Consider the following 25,600-nt stretch of genomic DNA (forward strand, 5'->3'; position numbering starts at 1 on the left):
TTAAAATATTTCCAATCTACCTGGTTCAAAAACTGAGGTGGCTTCTATCACTTAAGCAGAACTTGCACTCACCAGTGCTTGTGACCTCTGAGGCTGGGAAACTAGCTGGTTTCTACTTCTGTTTTTTATAGTTATATTGGCAAAGGACTGGAAAAAGTCTAACTTCCACAAAGATGAATGCACACACTGTTTGGGGCTGAACACAAGCATTTTGCTAATTTCCAAGGCTTGTGTGTTTGGGTGAATGGATCGAAGAACTGCAAACTAAGATTTTCGTTTGCCTGCACATTTTATCTGTTATATTTGAAGTTATAAATCAAAGGACAGAGTGGAGATAAATGTTTTCATTGCTTTCCTGAAAAAAAATTGCTTTGGACTGACATACTTTAAAAGCTAAAATTACTGTATACTTAAAGGACCAGAGCTTAAGTTAATTAAGAAAATAATATTCAGTCCCAGTCTCAAAATATTACCTTACACAACACCACAAATCAGAAAAATATGTAAAATTTCATCTTCTCACAGACTCTAGAATAGCATAAATTGTTCTCTTAGCATCAAAAAAAAATCAGTGGTGAAACTTAAATTTATCTGTTGACCAAAGTCAGCAGAAAAGTGAAAAGTCAACAATATGTTTACGAGTTTAACATGCACACGGAGAAAGTAGATACCTTTAGCAGAATACACATTTTAAGTATTTTTAAGAAGTTGCATCTTCCATTCATGCCATCTAAAAATATTCTCTATTTTCTTACCAGAATGGCTGATGCATCTTACATTTCTACGTACAATACAGACACTCAAATAGAGGATTAGTTGGAAAAGGGGAGGAGGAGTCGATGGTTGTCTGCAATTGTGCAAAAAAAAGTATTTTTTCTTTCTTTTTAAAAGAGAGTTTGGTTAGAATTTGGAAAGAGTTAGGAAATAACCCATATTTCCTAATGGAAATATGCAAGGAAAAAAAAATTAAAAATTTACTTCTCATGCTAGTCACCATTCAAAGTCTGCGTGAACAACAGAAAATGGCTGTCAAAAACATTCCTCACATAAACATTCATTTACACATCAAATTCTTGTCCCCTTAAGCTGCTAGTGAATCTCCTTTTTTAACTCCACATTAGCTTTTTATCCACATGGTCTTACTTAAGAAGGACATACAGAGGAAAAATATAAATATATTTTGCAGATAGCCTTCTGTATTTTGTATATCCTTCCCATCTAGCGCACATAAAAACCAAAAAGGAATGTGATCATTAATTTGTTACTTCACTGATTAGGAATTCTGCTTGGAAGGGCTGAGCTAGAAAGCACTTACTCTGTAACAAGCATTACAGAATTGAACATAGCACTGCAAGGGCTCAGCAAATGTCCCTTTACAAAGAAAGGCTACACTGCCTACATTTTGTTCCATTCTGCCAGTTCATAGGGTTTTCTCCATGAATTATTAATGAAGCATTGCGAACAGGCAGGAGAAATAAAAGAAATAAAACATGTAAAATTAAACCTTTAAATTTTCCCCCCCCCAGGTGTTACAAGAACACAGCTCTGAGAACTTAAGACAGTGCATAAGGACATGGGGATGGTATCAAAAAAATCTGAATTTACTGGTTTGGATTCCTCAGACAAGCTTGTAAACAACTCCTGGTTTACAAATCTTGTCGTTTGCAGAGCAGATAAATCATCTGATGAGAGGGAAGAAAAGAATTAATGTTAAGACCTATTACCTGTCCCTGAATTGACTAAAAAAAGGCTGATGGCATCATGGCAACCCAATGGCAGGAGATAGAGATATGCAGAGCAGAACAACAGTGTGGAAATGAGTTGTGCAAGTAACATCTGGTAAAGACCAACATTGCTGTAGTTTCCACAGAGTTAGCTAAAAACAGGGCACTGTCCAGTTCCATTAAGCAGACAATTCTGAGAAAAGTGACTCTGTAAAGACATGTAGAAAAGGGGAGGGCTGTTCTTAAATTCTTGCACGTACATTTACATACACGCGTGTGGCATGTGTTTGTATAAATCAAAGCATCATCTCATCACCCTTAAAAGAAAATAGGGGGGCAACTCTACAGTGTTGCCCACAGGACTATTTTATTGCTACCAAAGCCTGTCATACTTCAGAGCAAAAGCTGTGTCAAATGTATAAAGGTTTTTGCCATTTTAGTTGTGATATTCAGGTACAAGTCTTCCAATATTCTTGTCTCAACAAACAACATGATTAACAAAGTAATCTGCTCATAATTAAAATTATTACTTTTCATGGACTTTTAAACAGAGGGGTTATAGGACGACCACAGCTAGATTTCCAGATGTACACTTCTGTGCCTTTGAAGAGGGGAAATGAAGATAATTAAACCTGTATATATATATATATAAATGTGTATTTGAAAATGTGAGATGCCTTCCCTCTGTAATTGCTAAAAGGCCAAATTTGAGCACTCTGAAATCTGTGGTCTGGCGTCAATAAATTCAAAGTCTGCATCAGAATTCATGGCCCATCTCTAGAATTACTTGAAAACATTTTTTCCTCACGCTTGATATATTTACTTCAGAACTCAAAGATCAAAAAGAAAAGCTTTGCAAGTTCCTCAGTGCTAATCTTGGTGGCATCTTTCAGCTGCCCTTTTAAAGAATAAGCACACTTTATAGTGAAGTGGAATTAACTCACTGTGAGGAGGTATGCAGCTTACTGAATCTGTACTGAATCTGTCTGAGCTTGTTTCATGAAAAAAATTAAAAGTTCATTTCCCCAGAACTCCTTCTAGAAGTCATCTCTACGAAAACTTGAAAACACTCCAGGCAGCAGAAAAATCTTCCTGCTCACAGCTCTGAGCTGAAAAAACCCAACTGTTTGGTCTCATCGTTGAATTAAATTCATGACAGATCTTACATTTTCATTTTTGTCTATTCTGTACCCATAATGTGGCAACAATTCCACAAGTTTTGATGGATATTTCTTCTATTTTACCTACACTCTTAGGCTAAATGCTGCTATACTTCAAACTATTACAGATATCCGATCAAAAATACTTCCCATGAAATCCACAGGCAGCCACCTCCAAATCAGTAACAACAGTATCCGGTTCAAAACTTGAACCATTTATTCTTTGTGAGTGTGAATACCCCAAGAGCTTTGCACCAAAGACCTCTGCAAACTGCATTACATATTTTTCAAAGTTTTCTCCTGAAAATGCACAAATAGGAGCCTGAACTACAGACACTGTGTAATAGGTTAAAAGGGAGAAAATATAAAAAGATGGTTTTGCAGATGGATTTTGACCTAAAGTAACTTCCATACTTTTGTAGCTTAACATGCATCTGTGGATACAGAGCAAGGCACAAAATATGAGAAGTATACTTAAGTACAGGATCATATCTGGGCATCAGAAAGGGACAGAGGCCACAAGGGTTGAAGGGAGGACAAACACAAATCATGGCCTGCCAGAGAGCATAAAACCTTCCTCAAAATTCTCCTGAAAGAAAAACCTCACAAGTCACCAGGACTGGTTCCACAGCATTGGAAAGCAGCTGCAAAACCCTCCTCTCATCCCCAGAAAACTTTCCAATAAAATGTCACCCAAGCTCTTGAGGCTGCTGGATTTAAGTACAGCCAGGGTGTACACTGAGGGGGGAAGCCTTCCGGAGGATTTGGCTTTAATGCAAGCTCAGATGTGGCCTATGGCACATTCAGGCCTCACCTGAGGCCTTTTCCAGATGTAAATTTTGTTGCCCTTTACATCTACTATGCTCCTAAAAAGTAAATTCCTCCTTCTCAAACTTAACGTGACCTTGGAAGATCTGTGCACACTGCAGCTGCTCCGCTCGGTGCCCAGGCAGGGCCGGCCTGTGCACCACACAAATAAATAACACAAAGGAAGAAATGGCTTCATTTTGTGCTGGGTCTGGTGGAGAGGAGCACGAAGGCAGGGATGTGAGGGGAAGGGCCCTGCCCTTTTGTCACCCCCTGTGCCCCATTTCCCGCCTGCCAGCTCTGCTGTGTGCCACAAACCTGCAGCCCAACCCCATGAGAAGCCTCTCCCATGCAGCTTACTTCAAGTGACAATTTTTCCATCACTGCCTCAAATCTCCCCTCTGAAATCGCAGGGAAAGCGGCCCAGGTGAGGGCTGAGAGCTTTGTTTAGTTACTGTTCAGCTGTGGCATCGCTCCAGCAGGAGAAGGGCCCCTCATCCCATCCTTCCAGAGGGGCTCTTTATCCCAGGCTGGCTCAACACAGCAGGTCCTGCTCCTCCTTCACAGGGGGACAGGCATGGCTGAGGCGCTCACACAGACGCCCTCCTGCTACCAAAATGGTGGTGAATCCACCACAGAGACGTCGCGCCCTTTCCTCAAAAGAGCTTTACGAGAACCCCTCGCAAACCCAAAGGCTGCCTTTACCTGTGGCTGGGAGCTGTGCCTGCAGGGTGGCAAGGATGGCGATCCTCCTCCACTTCATCTTGCCAGGCTGGACAGTCCTGGGGACAGGAGGCCACAGGAGAGGAGAAGAAGAAAAAGAAGAAGAAGAAGAAGAAGAAGAAGAAGAAGAAGAAGAAGAAGAAGAAGAAGAAGAAGAGGAGGCTCCTCCACGGGCTGTGCTGGCGTGTGGCCGCCACAGGAAGAGGCTCACCTCCTATGAGGGCTTTCGGAGTCCACCTGCCGGCTTCCTCTGCCTTCACAGCCTCTGAGTGAGGGCTGGGGTTTGCCTTCTCACGTTTGGGGTTTCCTTTGTTATTCATCCTTTTCCTATCTGCAAGATGGTTTTCTGTGAGTTGGGCTTTTTTTTTTTTTTTTTTCCCCACTTTGTCTCATGGTTCCTAGATCATCCCCACTCAGCGGCTGCTGGTCTCTGTTTCTGGTATCAAATTTGACCTGACTTCAAAAAGGGGCTTATGCAATTATTCCCAATGTGCAGCACAGGGCATAAATAGAAATTTAAAACTCTAAGTTATAGTCACTTTTGAACAATATAGTTGTCTAAACTCATAACGATATAAAACTCATTTCTAATGTCCACTTTATAAGAAATCTCACATTATTGTGCTTTTTTAAATGCGGGCAAATAAAAATTTTCATTTTTTTATTAATAAAAGAAAGTTCATTTTAGACAACTGTGAATTAGAAAAGCTTGAAAACATAGCTTAGATAAACCTAATGGCTTAAAGCTCAGCCTCACTCCCATCAAAATACATCTGGCTCGACTGATCACTGAATGTTTAATGTTTACAACAGTAATACTAATAATGCACTTGAGGATCAGAGCTTAGGCTGGGAGGAAGTACAAGCATCTCAATGCATATTTTTTTTTTCTCCTGTCTCTAATTCTTAGAAAAGAAAGAGGAATGTGCATCCCCAGGAGGCACAGAAACAGATGATAAAAATTTCCCTATAGTATGGTGGGATGAAAGATATTGTGCTCGCAAAAAGTAAGGCTTTTGAAGGCAAAGTAAATTGAAGTTCCTGGAAGAAATTAATCACCTTGCTGTCTGGAGTAATTAAAGCTAATACATGGATAAAACTGTCTTTTCCTTTAATTGAATCATTATATATTGTGCCAGTCAATACCAAAAGTACTAGACACTAGTAGTAGTCTAGCACCAGGTGTTAGAGTGCAGCATACCCTTCTGTGATAACCAGGCAGTGCTGCTGAGTCTCTGCTCTCTCCCAGCCCTCGGGAAGGTTTTCTTTGTGGCTCTTCAACCCCTAAAGCTCCGAGGAAAGGCTGGAGATGGGCTCTGACCCAGAGCAGAGCACAGCCCAGGAGAGCTGCCATGCACTGAACCTGAACGAGGTGTCATTAGCCCCAGAAATGGCTGTGCTCAGGTACATGCTCTATATTCCAGTGCAAGCTGGATAAAGCCCTTTCTGTCCACATCTCTGTGTGACAGAAGATTGGCTGAAACAAGGAATTAGTGAGCAGAAAAAAGACCTGTGCTCTCACTGCTGGCTGCCTCAATCTCACTGATGCCTTATCCAAAAGCTGAAATATCATCCTAGTTATTGATATTTTTGGGTAACAGTGTTTCCAGAGAAGCAGATGGCACTGCTCATCACTATTCCACTGACCTCTGTCTCCTCCTGTTATTGATCATAGCTTCTCCCTCCGGCAGAAAGCCAGCAAATTATCACTTTGAATAAAGAGCTGAGGCCAAAGGTAAGGAAAAGAAATGAAGAGCTGTGTAAGAAAGAGAGATTAATAGCAACAGTAGGCACACTGGGAGAACAGCGGTTGGGCCAGTGTGTTTTGATGTCTAGATAGGGAAAGGTCAGAGAAATTGAGTATATGGACTTCATTTGGAAGTGTGGGTAGAGTCAGAAAAAGGCTTTGCATGACAGTGCCCCTAGAAATTCCCACCTCCCCATCCCTCAGCTTTTGAACTAAGGCAAGCTTATCATTATCCAAATATAATCAAAGTATACAGAAGAGTACTCATGCTTGTATTGTGAATTATTCTCACAACAAGCATGGCATGGGAGAGATGCAAATCACATGCAGACAAGCAGTAGAGGAAAAGATAAAGGGGAAGTGGTCTCCTCTCTAGGAAAAAGTTTTTCAGTGTTCATAAGGTTTGCGATTCTACCATGAGGGATGGTTTGCTTAGAGTGTCACCTTCTTTTCAGCCTTTCCAGTCTTTGCATCTCCAGGAGCTACGCAGCACTGTAAAAACTTCAGCACTTCCTGCCCACATTGTGCATTGGTCAATCTTGCAAATACACTTCTACCAACAGTTTAAACCATACTGATGTTTCATTTTACTCACTTCAGTCACATTGTAAGGACTTTGTTAACCCTGGACTAGAAATGAATGCCAACCCTCATTCAGCTGAACCAGCAGCAATTTTTCTCAATACAGACAAGGCCACAGCGGAAATATAAAACCCTTCCTGCTGTGTTAAGAAAAGCTCTCAGCTAAACTTGACTCTTCATCTAAACATATGGGTGGAGGAAAGTACATTTTCAAGAATTACCTGCACTGGGAAGACTGCAATATTTGATCTGTGGTTCTTGAAACAGAATGGGTCAGGGAACTGAAGTGGTCCCCAAGTACAACTCAGTGTGTTTAATGCTGGTTAAGGTGCAGCTCATTATCCGTAAGGATAAGATCTTTCATAAAATAGTTAAGGCCTACATTCAACTGGTTCTGTGCATCCATATGCCATCCTTTCTCTGGACACAAAAAATCCTGGAACAGCTCTAATGCAAGGGGCTGATTCATTCCCAGAAGCATTCCCTTTTCACACTTACTGGTTATGCTTTGACTGTACCATATAAAAAAAAAAGCAGCAGGGTTTGCAGTTTTAACAGGAAATAAATGAAAACTAAAAAAAAAAAAAAAAAAACAAACCCACACCACAGTCAAGCTGAGGATTAAAAAAATATATATAACTACACACTGCCCTCTGGCTCCTGTATTGCTACCACAGAGATATGCCTGTAATCATCACTGCAGACTGCTGGGATTGAGAACAGGTCGGTTATCAGGAGCTCTCCTAAACCTATTTGATACAGTTAACACTAGCAGGCAAAATTAATTCCTACATCACCTGATGGAAGAGCTGGCTGACTTCAGAGATGTGAGAATCCAGACAGACTGCAGAGCCTTGCCCCTGGTCCAGCAGGGAGTGATGCTTGCAGCGCCATAATTAACTCAACAAGTATTAAAAACGTTTCTGAGATGTTCACACAAAGATAATGGGTGTTTAAAAAAAGCAACTATTTTCACTGGTGAGCAAGCTGTAGCTTCCAGCCAGGCATGCCATTCAGACCAAGACACTGAAAAAGAAATAGGCTGCTGTTTATAACGTGTAAGCCCACAATTTTTATTGATAAAATGTTGGAGACTGACAGTCCTACACTGCTTCACTGCATCTCAATGCACTGTAGTGCCTTACAGTGCAGCTTCGATTTGCTATAATTGGGTTCAACTGTGCTAATCCCCTTGGAATGCAGCAATTAATACTTATTTAGTGGTAATGGCTGCATTCCAAGAGGATTAGTCCCTGCCCTGCACTTTTGCCAGCAAATGGAGAGCTGGAAAGAAGACAGAGTCTAACTACAGGTCTTGCTTTGCGGCTCCCAACAGAGAGACAGAAGGAGTTGCTTTTTCTACAACTGCTCCCTTTTGTGTATGAAAAGACTGCTTTTCCAAGGAAAACCCACCTGACTGTCACTACTCCTTGCAGCTGCATCGAGCAAATAAAAACCCTGACACGTGCAACAAGAAAAAAAAAACCCAAACATAAAAAGGAACACCTGTGCAGGACCACAAAGACAAATATGGCCAGGAGTGCATGTTTCCTACAGGAGATTATAAACAGGCCCTGATATGATGCAAAAACATTTCTATTTCTTATTTCAGGGATTTTTGTGACTGGCAGTTTCCTTTTTCCTGCTACAGTCTTAAAAATCTTTAGTAAGACAGGGTTTGTGGAAACCTATAAAGGAGTTGTTAGGAGAAAGTTAAAATGCATCCTCTTTGAATGCTCAATTTTGAGACTACTGAATCTGTAATATCCAATTTTTCCCTCCCCAGTGACACCGTTATGATCTGCTCTGGATTTTGTTGTTGTTAATGTACTCAAGAGACCACTGCTTATGTCATATTTTAAGGAGGAGGAACAGTGCTTCTTTTCTTTTGGGGTACTCAAGCTACTCTCTCTGGCATCATCAACAGCCCTGTTAATTGCAGGTGAATTTCCCCAGTTACATTGCAGCCTGTGTAGAAAAGTTCTGTGACTTTATCACTACACATATCCTTGAAATGCTCTTTTTAATTATAGAACACCTTCAGTATTTTCTTGCATGGCTGTATAGAATATGACTTATCAGGTTATGCCTTTTATAAATATAAAGATACAGTGAAGCCACATTTTAAGTTCTGTGGTAGTATCATCTTTTCCTTTATTCTCCTCCCTTCTTTACCCCTAACACACACCTCTTCTGCATGTTTCAAATGCTCACCTGAGGAAAAACTTAATTAAATTAACTGAAATTCAATTAAGCATTTAAAACAAATCAAAAATCCAATTTATGCTTGATTAGGCAACTGTTTTTTTGCTAAAAGACAACAGGATATTAGTGTGCAATGTTCTTCTAATCATATAATGCAGGGTTTGTGCAACTATTTCTTTTTCTTATCTCTAAACAATTGCCACCTTTCAATCTAGAACCATTTACTTGTTAACACTGGAAGATGTTTAACAGGTTTCACTGACATAAAAACATTATAGAATCACAAATTATCTTCAGTGTTTTCACATAAATATACATGCTTAGAAATGCAATTACATACTATTTCTTGACACTGTCTCTTTCTCCCCCTTTGCACACACAAACCCTCTGTTTGGTTTTGTCAAGTTACTCTGTGCTTGTAGCAAATCACAGATTTATTTTAAAAGCCTTAAAATTAATTACTCACAGATTAAAACCAAGTCATCTTATTCTTCAAATAAAGCATTCCTGTCATCTAAGGGTATTAAGATGAGCTTGCAAGTATTTTACAGGAGTGCTACAAACTGGTATCTACATTTTTACATCTAAGGGGAAGGGAAGAGTAATGATGCAAAGTAAATTTACAATCTGAGTCAGTGACAGTAGCAAAAATAACATTAAGTGGTTCTAGACCTGTGTGGATACACTGACAATACTACTGAGGTCAAGGGAGAGACTCTCCTCTTTCCACAAGCCCCACAGCAGCTGTTGGGCCCACCACCAGAAATGTGGCATCTCTTTTGCTTAAACTGGAGAAATTCTATGCAAAACTAAGCCTAGCAGCGGCACGAATCAGAAGCAAATAGTAATGGGGAATTTTTGAGGCTTTTTAATGTAGGCTAGTAAGAGCTAGAGAAGAAAATAACTCAGAATCATCACTACAGCTATCAGGTTCTTTGATTAAAGCCTACCATCCCCTGAACAACACAGAATTGCACCCTTTCTGATACTAACTGCATACCTGGTCACACTCAACTAGAATACTCCAGCTCTACAATCAGCACAACTAACGAAACTCAAATTTTCAAAACATTACTTTTGTACCTTTAATATATGTGAACTGGGGTTTGTTTCCTCTCCCCAGCTCACAGTTGTCATGACATTTATAGGAGCTTGCTAGCTTTGAGGTCAGACTCCCCATTTCAAATCTGAATCCAACAAAGTAAAAACAAATATGACAAAGGCAAGTACCCAGAAATGTTACCTAAGCTTTGTTTCCACAGAAAACCAGGCTGTAAAGAACATTAACCCCTACGCCCAGAATTAATAAGACTTACAGCCTAATCTTTTTACACCAATTCAACTCAGAAACTCTGAGGAAGCCTCTAAACACAGCAGTTCTTAAGTCAAAAAGCCCAGGGAGCAACTGCAAGAGAAATTCAAGGGTTGAGCTCCCCAGCATACAGAAAATGCAATTATTAGAGAGAACCAAGGACTGCTCCACTCAAGCAGAGGAGCTGGCAAGGAAGGCAGGACAGTGGCCTCAACCCCAAAAAAAGCAGTGCCACAGTACCTGGACAAGAGCAGAGGCTGGGTGACAACAACCAGGGTCAAACACACTTGAGACACGCTTAAGGCCAAGACAGTGGGACTGAGCAAGCAACAAGAACCTGAGCTCTAACACAGTCCCCATGAAAAAAGGGGAAGCTTCAGGTTTTTCCCAGCTCTTCCTCATCACCCAAACACCTGCACATCATCAGGGCAACCCAAACCACTGGAGAGCAGCCTGGGGGCACTTGAAGAACCCAAGACTAATTAGCTGTTGGAAATTACAAATCAGAGTCAAGTAGTTTAATTCAGCTTGTAATAAGCCTAAGCTGAAGCATGGTCACACTAATGAACCCCCTCTCTCTGGATTTGACAGAAATAAACATTGTTGAGTCTGGAGCTGGCTGCTCCCAGTCGATGTTCCGAGGCATTCTATACCTGTCTCCATTTCCTTTACTAGAGTTACTTAATTTAAAAACCTTTAAATCATTTTCATGGATATTACTTCTGAGCTCTCCATAGCACAAAATGATTACAAAACACAAAAACATGATGAATGCTCCTTTTTTTTGCAGCCAGCAGGCTGCTGTGTTTATGGAGGGAAGCATTCATAATGTAAAGCACTGTAGAAAAGGAATTTGTTCATATTATGCCCCCGTCATTTGCTTTTCCAGCATCTTTGAGTTATGGTGAATTCAATAACCACTTTTAAGCATTAAACATTTAACACTCCCGCCGAATGTAAGTCTGTGGCACCCTCTTGTGTTCAATTACAATACATCAGTTTATTGGATTTTATCTCTATTCAACGGTTTTGCTCAGGAAAAACCTTTTGAAAACAGATTAATCCATTAAATTACGATTAACACTTTTTGTGTTAGTCTGATACTCTGATTGACCTACCTATATTTTACTGTGAAGATCACAGGCATAATATTAAACAGGTAAGAAATTAATTCCAGAGAGAACTGAATAAAGGATTAAATGAATACCTGATATATTTAAGATCTACTGTGTAATGGTGTTGCGTGTTGCAAGAGCCTAGTGGGCACAAGTCCTACATTTAAAACACAAGAAACAAATTGAAAAATCAAGAAGTAGAAACACAAACATGTCAATAAGCAAGATCAATAGAAGGAAGAACATGTAGTAGGAAGTAGAACATGACAGGTAGTGATTACCCTTATTAGATTCCCAGCTAACAAACATCCTGTGGCTCAGTGAGGTGCCTGCAGTTATCCTGTGTCAGATTCCCGTGAGTGCAGGTGCCTCCCAGGTGGGGAGGCTGACTTCATTGCTGTTGAGAATATGCTCAGGTTCTTCAAGCATGCCCTGGCAGAGGATACTCACAGAAATCAAAACACTGATTCATTGCTTACAGCTGTATCAGCTGATTATACTCAGCCTCTTCTGTTCTAAGCCCCGGTATTACTCCTGGATGGCAGGAAAAAAAAGGAAACATGCTCACAAACAAATTCCTGAATGGGCTGAACAGAAGGAAGGTGAGCACAGGGAACAGAGGTGAGGAAAAATAGGACCAGCTGATGACTTTCTTGGGTTGGTGATATAAACATTTACACACCTATTACTAAGGAAGAAGATTGATAACCTGAACTGCTTTATGTTCTGCTACCACATATAAAACACACCAAAAACTATTCAGTGAGATGTACAGATACAGCTCCAGAGTTCTTCTCTAATTTACCCTCAAATCCAGGTCTGTACATGTAGCTTAACCAGTCTTCTGTTCACCATTTTCCCAAAGAAACATTTGGTTGGGGTCCTCCCAGATTTGAAAGGTAAAGAGATTTGGATGATCTACAGTTGTTACAGTAGCATTACAAAACTGTTTTAAGATCTTACTGTTACCAAAAAAGGCCCTTTCACTTTCAAGGAGGAAATATTTGGGAATTGATAGTAAAAGGAGAAGAAAACCAGAAACAACGCCAGCCTTATTCTGCACCAAACCCTCAAGTGAAAGCAATACTTTTGCAGGCGGTGTACTGGTTTTGGCTGGGATGGAGATTTGGGTTTTGTGGTTGGGGTTTTTTTGCCTTAGCTTGCTTGGGGCTGTTTTGAATTTGTGCTTAAAACAGCCTTGTTTTATTGTTTATGCAATGTCAAGACCTTTCCTGCTTCTCACCTTGCCCTACCAGCGAAGAATCCGGGGGTACAGAAGCAGCTGGTGGAAGAAGGAAGTTGGGGATGTGTGGAATGATGCCATTTGCCTTTGCAATTTTTCATTTCTCAGCATTAGATGCAAGAAAGCATGTGAAGTACAAAGACACGGATTTAATCCAAGGAGGGGATGGCAGGTGTAAGTAGGGACATTTCCCCATTAATTCTAGCAAGAATGAAAGACATCAGAGAAACAGTAAAACAAGAACACTGAAAAGAGAGTGCTTGTATGGAAGACAGCAGGAGGGAGAGAATAATTCTTGGACATGCAATAAATAATGCTTGACACCACTTGTCAAAAAAGTATTTTAATTTTAACAAAAGCCCAGCATCATCGGTCTCACACATCAGAAGTTACAGGGTTACACGTAATGCATTCAGGTGTCCTCACAGAAAGTATTGAGTCCATGACAGAGATTCAGATGACTTTTCACAACTGTCATACCTTATATATATTTTTTTTCCAATTTCAAATTAAATATCAGTGTTACCTATTCAACACAAATAGTTTCTATATTGTAAGTTTATCCTAAATTAGTTTTAAAATAGTAGAACAGAACAGTACCACGTACCTTCCTTCCCCTTATGAAGAACTCTTAATAAGTTATATAAAAAATACTTTCACAAATAATCCCAGTATCTGAGAAAAGGAGTGATATAACAACAACATTAAGATCTTAACAGGGATCTTAAATGACAATCCCACTGTTCTATGTATCAACCTCCTCTAAGGAGTCTAAATACTTTACTCTAGGTCAACTAGGTAATATTTGCTCACTGTAAAATCAACTTGTTTGTTTATAAACACTTTTTAGTGTTGGTGAACTCAGCACACAGCAGATCAGTGAGGATGTTAAAAAGGTGGTTTTTGTGGTTGGGTGTAACTTACTTTGACACAGAATTAATTAAGCACACCTTTCATTAATTTTCATTCTCTGCAAATCATGAATCATTTGTGTCAAACTGTATTGCTTCTTTTTCACTTCTGGGTTACTAATCCAAAATTGTTGTCTAAGGCTTCCAGACCCCAAAATCTGCTCAGTTCTGCTGTTGAGGGGAACAAAAGCTGATGAATTGCCATTTGATCAGATTAACAAAGCTGAGTATTTCAGAATCTCAATCAGAAAATACTTATCCTTCACAACATTCTCACTGAATTTACAAGACACTACTCTTCTTAAGTCAGATATTTTAGGTACTACTGATCTGCTTTTATTAGAGAGTCAGGCAGGCAATCAGCTGAGGAATTACCAAGAACTCATCCTGAGGTATAGGTACAGCTGGTATGAACACAACTGTATTCTACAGCACATTCAATAAAACAGAAAAATGGCTCAAAAAGGTGAGTTTATCAGAGTGCAAAGAAAATTCTTAACAGGATTTGGAAACTCAGCACATCATTTGCCACTGTAATAAAGGCAATGCTTTCCATTCCATCAGCTGAGCCATCCCGTAGAACTTCACTATAAAATTCTGAACTAAACTGGTATTAAAAATAAAATAATATTGGAAAGTGCTCAGAAACATTATTTAACTAAGGCACTTTAGAACTGGACTAATGCTTTAGAATCCAGTAAACACAACATTTCTGAATGCACACTGTCAGATATCTTTCCAAATTCACATCCAGTGAATAAAATTTAGTTATTGCTTATGCACAATGGTTTTTCATTGTAACATGATTCAAGTTAGTGAGAAGTTAAATCTGCTTTAAGGGTAATACATGCTCATTAACAATGCAAGGTCTTTGATTTATTATATTATTAATTCAGCTCTACACTACATAGAAAAAATAAATCTTTCATGAAACAGCCACAGTAATTCATTTCCACATCAGCATCACCAAGGATCTTCTTCCACCTACAAGGAGTAAGAATATGAGTGAAATGAATGCATAATTCATGTTGACTGTGCTAAAATAGATTTGAAAGTTTTAAAGACTTGTTTTTATGTAGACAATAGAACACAATTTCTCTATACTTCAATATCATAAGGACAGATTCAACAGCAATTTTCTTTTGGAAGTATCAGCAATATTGCTGCAATCCCATTAATACAGCTTCAGAAATGCTGAAGAGTCTCACTACTATTAATTATTAGACCAAAACATCATCAGTCTTGCAATTAATTCAAACAGAGGACAGTGACAGTGCCAATTCTACAGGAGTCACTCCTCCCTGTCAACAACAAGAAGTTACACAGGTGTGAAATATAATGAGAGTTAGCCATGAAAAACTTCAGTACTTACTAAGGCTTGACACTGTAGTACTCTTCTGGTGTCACAATTTTCAATCCACCAAAGTAGTCCAGGACCCAAATATTGGTGATGTTGAATTTGGCAAAGAACCAATTATGATCCTTGGGCCAGCTTTCCATTTCAGGGTGGCGACTGAATAATGCTTTTTTGGCTAAGTCTGCTTCTGAATCATTCACCTAAACAAAAACCGGGAAAACATTACAATAAGATAGTCTTGTAAAGATGAGTTTTAGCTAAAAAGCCACTGCTGACTGTGGTGTGCTTTTTTCAGTCCTGCCATGTCTTGTCCCAAGGGGCTCATTACTGTGGCTGAGTCTGCTCATCGTCAGTGTGGTGTGCAACTGCGTGAGACAGACAACACTTGCAAAGTAGTGGATTTCAACATTAAATAAAAATCCTGCTTTTAGAGTTAGCATGAGAAAGAAAGTATTTCATCAACATAAGAATAAATCTTAAAACAAATCACAGAACAGAGAAGTATGGATGCTAGGTGAATTATTATAATGTGATGTGTGATGTGTCTTAGGTGTAATTTCACCTCCTCTGCACCTGCTCATTCGAAGTGACAGAAACAGATACAACTCTGCCCAGACATCTGCAAACACACAAACACAAATGGGATGGTATAACAGAATCTACAGAGAAGGGAAGCTGAAAAGTGTGATGGTGCTTAATATACCTTGGTGCTTAAATGTGCAGATGTTTAAAGAGTTAAATCAACAATTTAGAGCTCTGGGTGTAGTACAAGAAGAACCACCTAAATAAAATCAACTCCATTACGGATGAGAAACTCAGGAAAGCAACTACAAGACTGCTGAGTGCAATGTACAAATACCAGAGCTGTGAAAACAGCAAATAAGAATTGAGACTATCAAGTAAGAGAGAGTAGTGATGACTAGTTCCCATCCTCAATCATTATCCCCAATAATGGGATTAGGATCTTCAGTGAATAACACATGCAGCTCTCAATTCCTCCTACAAGACACCAAAGAACTGGTGAACAAAAGAACACTGCCCTGGCAGCAACACCATGGGATCACACAATGCACACTTTCTCTCTATAGCACCTGCAACTTTGTAGCTCAGGTTAGTATTTACTTCAGCAGAGCTTCAGAAGAAGGTATGTCACACTGCTTGAACCAAAGAATTTAACTGAGCAAGAGAGATGTGAATGAAATATGAAGGTTTTTCCAAAATAATGGCCTCGGATTTCTTAGTTTCACAACACATTGGCAGGAATGAGGGAGCTTTTCTGCATTATTGTCTCCCCAAATTCCTTGCTAAAGGCTTGTCAGCAGAGCTTCTGCAAAAATCAAGGGTAAACTTTTTTTCCTCTCACAAACTACGAGCTGGCCTTTGGGTATCACAGCAGAGAACACCTCAGCATGTGCTTCTGCACAGAATTTCTCACCACTCTCCTCTCCCTCCACTAAACAAATCTGTATTTGATGCACACAACCTTGCCCAGGGTCAGCTTTCAGCTGCTTACCTTGACAATGCTCCCAACGAAGATGATGTGGGCACAGAGGGGGTTCTGAGGATCATATCTGTGCTTCCTGCAGTAAGGAGTCTGTGCCAAAGACACAGTCAAAGAGGCATTTGAATTGACCTGAAATGCAAGAAGAAACATAACAGGTTTATGTTTGCTTTTCTTATGTGAAAACAATGTCATACCCACCACATTTTCAGCTCTTGGTATTTTATTCAGCTCTTGGGCCTTTATTCAGCTCAGTAATACTGGCAGAAAGAACAGAGCTGTCACCACCTTTTCCTAACTACTTCTGAAAGGCTCCTTGGGTGAGCTCTGAATCTGAAATAAAGCCCAGTTCAGAGGTGTGCTGAAGCTTGTTAACATAAAGTGCAAACATCACAGAACAACACTCCTTAAAACTCTGAATTCAGCCTACCTGTTTCACATGCAAATTATGATACATTACAATTTGCAGACACAAAGGACAGTACAGAAGACAATGACATACAGTGAACTCCATCAGGTAAATTCTGGTGGAAGGGCAAAGTGTTACTGAGAAGGCAACCAACTCAGCTTCACAACTGTTGGTAAAATCACTTAGAACAAAAACATCTCTTCAAAAAAGTCTCCTGGCTCTCCCAAACAGCTCTTTTGGCATTTAAAGTGAATTTTAGAAGTTAGGTTTAAAAAAAAAAATCTGAGTATTTAAGTGAAACACCTAACTTGAAGAATTAAAGAACCCATAGCTGAGTGTTTTTCTAAAAACTAATTTGGTGACCATGGCTTGAAAAGCACTGGTGCCAAACAGGATTGCAGAATGCCACTTACTAAGGGTCATTATTTCCCAGTAAGGGAAATTCCCCTGCTTTGAGAAGGGCTCATGTCCAAGAGAAACCCTCCACAGCCACTTGAACACTACGGAGAGCACTGGTGACCTCATGAAACAGAAGCAACCACTTGAGAGATAGGAAGCTGCTTAACTCCCAAAAAGCTGACTCATGATTATTCGGCACCTTCTCCCTTGCCCGTGACTATTCACGTGTCAGGAGTTTCTGCCCTGAAGCAGCAAAATAAGGACCTGTTGAGGAGCCTTCTGAAGGAAATATTCACTACCAGTTTTATGTTATTCTGAAAGCAAACAGCTGTCTCTGGGAAAGAAAGTTATCAGGAAAATAAATTAGACTCTCTGCAGTACTCAGACATATAATTAAACTACTTTAAGGTAACAAACTGAAACATGACAGGGAACAAACAAAAAATTATGAAACAGTCTGAAAAATTACCATTATTTCGTGTTGACTAATATTGTAAGTTACATAAACAACCAATCAAATCCAATAAAGGAGGCATACAACTGCTATTTCATTAAGTTTTTAGCAAACTCTTGGCCACAAAAGATCTGGGACAAGGCCAATTACACACTCAGAGTCTCAGCATGCCAACGCTGCCTTTATAAGTGTGCTTCCCCTTATGGTAAGCTCCAGAGATTTAATAACTGTTCCTTCAGCAGGCTCTGTAAGAATTCTCTTTGCTGAGAACACTGACAAGTTCCAGTCCTTTTGACTTTTTTTGTGTGTGAAATTTTCGCTGTTCAAATATTCTGTGGCGCCTCATTTCTTTGCTCAGTGCTTCTGGAAGCTGCAGACTCTTCCTCTGTCTGGTGCTGCCCTTTCTTTCTCAAGACCACGATCAGCAGGAACTTTTCAGGAGACCTCCCCGACTGCCACCACAGACAGTCAAGCACTAAGAATTGTCACCAGGGGTGACAAACCGTGCGACATCCAAGGAACAGCCATAGACTAAAGCAGAGATGAGGAAGAATTTTACACTGAGGGTGGCAGGGTACTGCAACAGCTGCCCACGGAGCTCATGGAGTCTCCCTCTCTGGAGAGCCCTACCAGGACACGTTCCTGTGCCACCTGCCCGACGTGACCCTGCCCTGGCAGCGGGTTGGGCTGAAAGATCCCCAGAGGTCCCTCCCAGCCCCAGCAATCCCGTGGCTCCGTGAACCAGCGCTGCCACACCGCCTCGCCACCCCCACCTGCTGCTGAGCGCAGGCCTGAGTGACCCGGGTGCTTCTCCGAGTGTCCTCCGCGGGGTCACTTCGCACCCGCGGTGCCACCGCTCACCTCCAGGTCCTGCACGGAGATCTCCATGTCGGTCAGGTACAGGTAGGGGACGCCGCTGCCGCCGCAGGGCCCGGGCGGGCCGTCGCTGAGGGAGAAGATGTTGGCGAAGGGGCGGCCGCGCAGCCCCTCCTGCGCCGACAGCGTGGCCAGCGCGCCCCAGTCGCAGCTGTGCAGGACGTAGCGCGCCATGCGCGCCGCCTCCTCGGGCGGCGGGATGGCCGCGACGGCCACCAGCAGCAACCCCGATGCGGCGCACAGGAGCAGCAGCCGCGCCATCGCTCCCCGGCCAGCTGAGGACACGGACATCGCTCCCCGCACAGCCGCGGACCGGGACATCCCGCCCCGCACGGCGCCGGCCACCGACTGCCGGGCCCGCCCGTACCGCCCGCCCACCCGCCGCGAGGGGCGGAGCCTCGCCCCGCCTCACCAATGGGAGCAGCGCGGCCCGCCCCCCCCGAGCCAATGAGCGACAGTCTCGGGAGTGACGAGCCACCACCCCCGCTGCCATCCAATAGACTTGCGGGACCCGCGCTCCTCAGCCAATGAGAGCAGCTGGGGGCGGGCCAATGCGCGCAGACGATGTAAACAACCCCGAGCGCGCGGCCCGCGAGGGGGCGGAGTCACCGTCAGGCCGGCAGCCAATGGGAGCCCCGCGCTGCGTCACCGGATGGACGGAAGAGACCCCGAAGTCGGCGAGTCCGAGCCGACAGCGCCGAGCGAGCCCCAGCGCGGCCCCGGGTGCCACAGCCAGCCTTTCCCTGAACTCCTCTGGGGACTATGACTCCAACACCTCCCCGGGCAGCCCATCCCAGTGTCTAATCACCCTTTCTGTGAAGAAATTCCTCTAAATGCCCAACGTGAACCTCCCTGGCACAGCCTGAGGCCGTGTCCTCTCATCCTGTCCCTGGTTCCCTGGGAGCAGAGGCCAAACGCCACCTGCCCACACCCTCCCTTCAGGTGGTTGTAGAGAGCGGTGAGGTCCCCGCTGAGGCTCCTTCTCTCCGGACTGAGCACCCCCAGCTCCCTCGGCGGCTTCCCACAACACTCGTGCTCCAGACCCTTCCCTTGACTCGCTCCAGCCCCTCAAGGCCTTTTCCGAAGCGAGAGGCCCAGAGCTGGACACAGCACTGGAGGTGTGGCCGAGTACAGAGGGACAATCGCTGCCCTGCTCCTGCTGGCCACGCTATTCCCGCTCCAGGCCGGAATGCCACTGTTGGCCTGGTCGGGCCTCACCGCGCTGGCCCCGTCCCACAGAATTCCCGGACAATCCCGTTTCCCTGGGGCGCCAGGCGCGGGAAGAAGGGAAGGTGGCGGCAGCGCTCCCGCTGGCCTGCGGGGGGCGCTGGCAGGACGCGGCTCCCGGCGATGTCCCGCGATGTCCCCGCGATGTCCCCGCGATGTCCCCGCGACGTCCCCGCGATGTCCCCGCCGATGTCGCGGAGATGTCCCGGCGGCTCCCGCCTGTGCCGAGCCAGTCCCCCCCTCCGACACCCCCCGGGTCGGAACCGGCCCGTTCTGCGGGGTCAGAGTGACGCGGGATAGGCCATGGCGCGGTCCCCTGGCATCGCCCCTGCTTTTTTGTGCCTGGGGAAGTCTGTCCCATCCTGGAAGTGTCCAAAAACCGCGTGGATACGGCACTTGAGGACATGCTTTAATGGGGAGCACGGAGTGCTGGGTGAACAGGTGGACTCGGAGATCCTAAAGTTCTTTCCCAACCATAATGATTCTGTCATTCTCCAAATCCAAGGGGCGGCACCATCGGCCCCACTATCCCTGCCCACTGCTAAATCAGCCTCGAAGGCTGGTTCTGTGTCACCACAGGTGTTTGGGGCCCAGCCTTCCCTTGGGAAAACCTTATCCTTTAATCGCAGCAGCAGGGACTATCTGTTTTGGGCCACAGAGCCCACAGAATGATTTGCCGCTAGGCAGAGCTCAGGTGTTACCTCTTGCACAGTGCAGGATGTATGTCAGAGCCCTTGCCTCTGGTTTTGTCAGTTGAACACCATTCCACCTTCCACTGAAGGCTCTTCCAAGCATTGCTTACCCAAACAAACACTAAGCTAGCTTATTTTATCCATCACTTTGTGCTCAGTAACCTTAGAAAGATTTGTAGAAAGAGATGCTTGAAACTGGGGTAAAACTGAGACTTGATTCAACTGGTCCTAAAAGATGATGGGTTTTCATATTTCCACCTGGGTCCACATATGTCCACATTATGTAAATAGCAATGTAGCACTGAGAAAGCCAAATTAACTTGCCCTGTGACCACCATCTGCCCCAGGTGCCCCACAGCACCCACAGCTTATAGCAGGCTGGATGGATCATCCTGTTGGGCTGATCTCAGCAAGGAAAACACACCACCCATCCATTCCCTGCTATTTATCTGCTGTCCTGTACAGGCAGAACAAAATTATTTTTCCTCCAGTATTCTCCTTGCCTGCAGAGCATGCTTAGAGATCCCTGCTTCCTCTCCAGGACACATGGAACCTTCTGCTGCTGCCTTCTCCTGGAGATGCTCAGGAGAAACTGAAATTTTCATAGTGAAAAAAAAGAAAAAAAGGATGCTCTAAACCCCTGATGTGCAGCCACTGGGCTCTCTCACTTCCTCAGTTAGATCTCAGAGAAAGGAGAAGGATTCTCTCTGTTGTGCTGCAATATTGTCTAGGGGCTCTCAGCATCCTTGCATAACAGGGTCAAGAAAGTATTGGTAGGCACTACTAGTTCTCCTTTCCAAATCATGTGCTTCACTGCATTTAAAAGCCAGTAGATAGACAGTAATATCTCACCATAAATGGAGCCGAGTTTACTTCCTCCAAGGTCGAGTTCATGGAACAATCTTAATTTCAGTGTGTTTTACATGTGATGGGCTTCAGGCTGTGTCGATGTATTTTAGTCAGAAAGCGGGCAAGGTTTCCATCCTGGCTTGTGCCATGTTTTTTGCCTGCCCTCTTCAGAGCTGGTTTTCCCTGAGCCAGCTCTCTCTGCAGACAGCCTGGTTGCTGCATGGGCTGGGCACGGTTTCTCCTCAGACGCAGCCTAGCTGTGCTCTGGTCCAGGCTTCCTGTCTAGGTCATGCAGTCTGTCCGTGAACAGAAACCTTTCTGTGTCCAGATAACAGTCGGGGGCTGTGCAGTCCCGCTGTGTGCAGCGCTTGATTCCTGAGCCAGGCCCGCTCTCCGCATCCAAGTGACAAGCCAGGGTGATTAAAGTCACTTGCCGGGGTGATTAAAGTCACTTGCCGCTGCCTGTGACAGAAGAGACTGACCTGTGAGTCAGCTCTGGCAGAAGCTGAAGTGCTCCAGTGCTTTGAAGTGCCAATGCTTGGTGCCACATGAGACCCACCATGCAAATTGTTTCTAAAAATGTTGGTTAGATTCTCTCCTGAGGAGCTATCAGCCCTGCTGCTGCTAGAAGAGGCACACAGCACAGACCTTTGCTGAGCAGAGTGGTGTTGCATGCTTGTGCATAAGACATTTATTTGTTCTCACCCTCTGAATTACCTTGGTTGGGAATTTAGCTTGTGATTCTTTCCTTGGTGTATTTTTTTAAAGACAGGTAGAGTTATTACAGCGCTGGCATGGTGTTCAGCCAAAAGTGCTTTTACTTTTTTAACAGCCACCACACAGGCAGTGGCAAGGCAAGCTTCCTCTGTGCACAACCTGTTAGGGACAGAAATATTGTTCCATTTTCAGTTAGAAAATCCTGTTCAGTCAGAGCTTGGGCTGCATGCTGAGGAAGCTGCTGGCGAGGGCCACTGCTTGTGGAGCTGCTTTCTAGGACACTGAGAGATGGGCAGTAGGACTGGCCTGAGAAGAGTGTAATCAAAACCAGCACATATACCCAGAATTCTGCCAGCAGCCATGTTCTGACTGGTTTTGTTGGTTTATATTAAGCCCGGTGTACTAAAACTAGTAACTATAGAGGAATTGCTCGGTCTGGAAGCAAGCTGTCAGTGGCTCGTGCTGATAATACTTGTCCCACCATTATATGAGTAAAATGGGATGCAGCCATGCCTCTTAACACCCCAGCTCAGTTTGTTCTCTGAAGTCAAGCAGATCAGGAGAAAGAAGAGCTCTCCAAGAACATTCAGGTGCTGCAAGAGATGACACCAGTTATCTGAACACCACCCACTAGCCCCTGTGGGACCAGGGTGACCCATCCCACTGTGATCTCATTATTATGAGGTGAAATGCGCCCTGTGCCATACAGCATTTTTAAACTTTACTGTAAAAAGTGCAGTAAAGTGTACTTTTTACAGTAAAGTTTAAAAAGTGCAGTAAAGTGCTTGGGGACAGGCTTTTGCCCAGAACCTGGCAATTAAGTAGCCCTAATTAAGAAGCCTGGTTAGTCTGAACCATGATGTTAGTGCTCAGGCGCCAGCTGACAGTCAAGAACACATGAAATCATTCAGTTTTTCAGTTTAGTCTCTACCACCTACTTTTTTACGTGGCCACTACAAAAAACACACAAACTCACATTCCAGTTCTGTGGGTGCTGGCACGTGTGTGTTTGTGTGTCTGTGCTCTCAGAAGCACTTCGCTGCAGCTGCAGGACCCGAGCACAAAAATGTCAATGGTACGAAGCGTTCCAGCTGAGTTCATTTCCTGCTGATAAGTCCCTGAAGAAGAGGGTGAGGCTCAGCGTCCACGGCGTTGGTTCAGTGCTGAGGGCCACGGGCAGACAGCTGGGGGCACACTTAGCAGAACGGTGGGTTCAAAAAGCGAGTTTCCCACAGAAAAACGCTGCTCACGTTCGCTTCCTGTCGGGCTGCCAAGTGTCAGACCTGATGTGTAAAGCCAACCCAAAACAGGATGTTGGCTTTTCGAGTTGATTGATCTTTGAAATGCAAATGTTGTTTCTTTGGTGGTTACCTTATCCCCCCCCCCCCCCTTTTTTTTTTTTTTTTTTTTTCTTTTTCAGTTGAGAATTGAGTTGCTTGAGTGGGAACAGAAAGAGTTGAGACCCCATTTTCAGGAGGTCAAAAGCCCAATATAGTAACAGCTGCTGGTTAGTGGTGTGAATTCCTGGAAAGGATGTGGGTAACAACAGCCAAGGCCAGGCAGAGAGGTGGACAGAACGACCTCAGATACTGGCACTGACAGGTGAGCTCTGCTAAAACCACAACAAATGTCTTACAAAGCACAGAATTGCAATCTGTCCTGCAGGAACCCACAGCTCCCTCCACCCTTCTCTCTCCCACCACCCTAACAAACATACCTTCCCAGATTTGGCAGCTAGGCAGACACACCCAAATGAGATAACTGCACGGACACAAATGCCAAAGACAAAGTTTCAGATGCCCTCCAAAGCACTTTTAACTGTCTGGTTTTGGAATAAAGCATAGCCATGTCTCTGAATCTCCTTTTTTTTTGCTCTCTCTGAGCACTCTGCAGAGGCTCCATTCTCCATCCTTCGTAGCCAAAATGCAAGAAGCCAGCAAATGTTGCCCATGGTGTTTCCAAGCATGGCAGAACCTCTTACGCCACCTGTTCTGAAGGAATGCCAGGATGAAGGAGTTCCTTGCACCTCTCCCCCACATCCTGCCTGTAGCAGGAGTGCCAGTCATTTCTTCTGAAGCAAACTTGCTGTGTTGGCCTCACATGTCTTGAAAAGAATCAGACAGGAAGCTGCAAAATCCAGGGGGCCATAACTGCAGCATTTTCTCAGTCAAATGAAATTTCCCCCCAGAGCCTGTTTTAATGGCACAGTGATGACTATATTTTTTTTTTCCTGCAGAGAAGAACAGATGTGGAACCTTTTTTTTTTTTTTGATACAAGAACGAGTTAGTCCCATATTCACTGCTGCCTCCCAGGTTTGTAAGCAGGGATATACAGAAGGATACAAAGAGTCATACACAAAGATACTTCCAAATACTTGCAAATGCACATCATGTAAAACACCCAGTTTCTCTGTAGAACGTCCCTTAATAACGTTTGTTTCAAAGTTCTTGCAGCTAAAGCATGTGGGTTGTTTGTTCAGATTTGCCGGTGGTTTTCAGTCCAGAAACAAGAGAGAGGAGAACAAATCCACACCTCATGTCTTCCTGTCTGGAGCAAAACATACACTATATTTCTGTGCATTCGCCCCTTGCTCCTTCAGGAAGGAAGATTTAGCATCAAAAAGTGTCAAAAGTACAGACAAAATGACAAAAGTACTCTAAGTACTGCATACCATGCCCAGAGCAATGGCATTTGGGAATCCAGCAGGCAGAAAAGATTTGCTTTTGTGGCAAGATCCTTGGAGGCAGAAATAAATGGAGTGAAGAATTGTGGTGGGGCAGCTGCAACAGCTTTTCTTTACTAATATGGGTGAAGTGATACTGCCTCTCCCTAGCAGTTTCCTTTTCTGTACACCTAAGCAAATGGTTTCCTCTGCACAGCAGAACCCCTGAAAGCAGAAAGAAAATACTGAAACAGCCCCTGAGCAGCAGGAAACAGTTATGGGAGGTGTGGCTTTGACGGTGTGACTTTGACTTTGGAGGTGTGTTACAGGGCAGATGTCTTGAAAACAGCACTTGCAACCCATGTCCAGTGAAACCCCTCAAGCTTGAAATCCTCCTTCTGTCCCCCCAGCAGGCAAAGCATAGGCAGTAGAAGAATCCTGCCCTCCCTGCCTCAACCCTACTTCTCAGTTCAGTTTCTATTCCCTCTCCTAATGTACCATTGGCAGGACTTGAAGAAAGCAATAGGATTTCCAAACAAGTGGTAGTTTCATTTTCATATTTATTTGAGATTTTATTTTCTTATATCTACAGTTGCAGCATCTTCTGGTTGCTTACAGCAGAGGGGTTTCATGTAATCCATCAAATCCAGTGTTTCAACAACAGAAGATTAATTAGTCCTCTTGCCCAATCTCCAGATTGCAACAACTCAGCCTTTCGTTCTTTTGGCTAAGGACAGAGTGACTATTGTATATTGAATCTGGGAGATAATTGGATCACGATTTAAATGTGCAAATTCCACAGGAGTTCTGCAGCATGCAGGACAGCAACAGTTAACTACACTGGAAGAACCACTATCGGTAACAGGGAGCTGGGATATCATGATGCTCACATTTAAATCCATGCTGGAGCGTTTTCAGCCACAGCCA

General features: G+C 43.5%; 2 protein-coding genes across 3 annotated transcripts in view; both read right to left on the reverse strand.

Annotated features, from left to right (window-relative positions):
• Positions 1–4,817, reverse strand: part of CD247 (CD247 molecule) — a 47,366-nt gene extending 42,549 nt beyond the window's left edge. Inside the window, exons 1-2 of the mRNA XM_053971187.1 lie at positions 4,574–4,817; positions 4,397–4,512 (exon numbers count right to left, since the gene is read on the reverse strand). Of these exons, the coding sequence (XP_053827162.1) occupies positions 4,397–4,512; positions 4,574–4,734 (277 nt within the window). The 5' untranslated portion in view covers positions 4,735–4,817. The remainder of the gene's footprint in view (positions 1–4,396; positions 4,513–4,573) is intronic.
• Positions 4,818–12,945: 8,128 nt separating this feature from the next.
• On the reverse strand, positions 12,946–18,873 carry CREG1 (cellular repressor of E1A stimulated genes 1). 2 transcript variants are annotated; one of them, XM_053970754.1, is made up of 4 exons: positions 18,511–18,852; positions 16,400–16,519; positions 14,902–15,086; positions 12,946–14,513 (listed from the first exon to the last, which is right to left on the reverse strand). In XM_053970754.1, coding segments are annotated over exons 1-4 (642 nt in total). In that variant the 5' UTR covers positions 18,847–18,852; the 3' UTR covers positions 12,946–14,512. The 2 variants fall into 2 exon arrangements, with proteins under 2 accessions (XP_053826729.1, XP_053826730.1); XM_053970755.1 differs by lacking the exon at positions 12,946–14,513 and having other exon boundaries at positions 14,901–15,086; positions 18,511–18,873.
• Positions 18,874–25,600: the final 6,727 nt, after the last annotated feature.

Source organism: Vidua macroura, chromosome 2 (assembly GCF_024509145.1).
Source record: "Vidua macroura isolate BioBank_ID:100142 chromosome 2, ASM2450914v1, whole genome shotgun sequence".
Taxonomy (NCBI): Eukaryota; Metazoa; Chordata; class Aves; order Passeriformes; family Viduidae; genus Vidua; species Vidua macroura.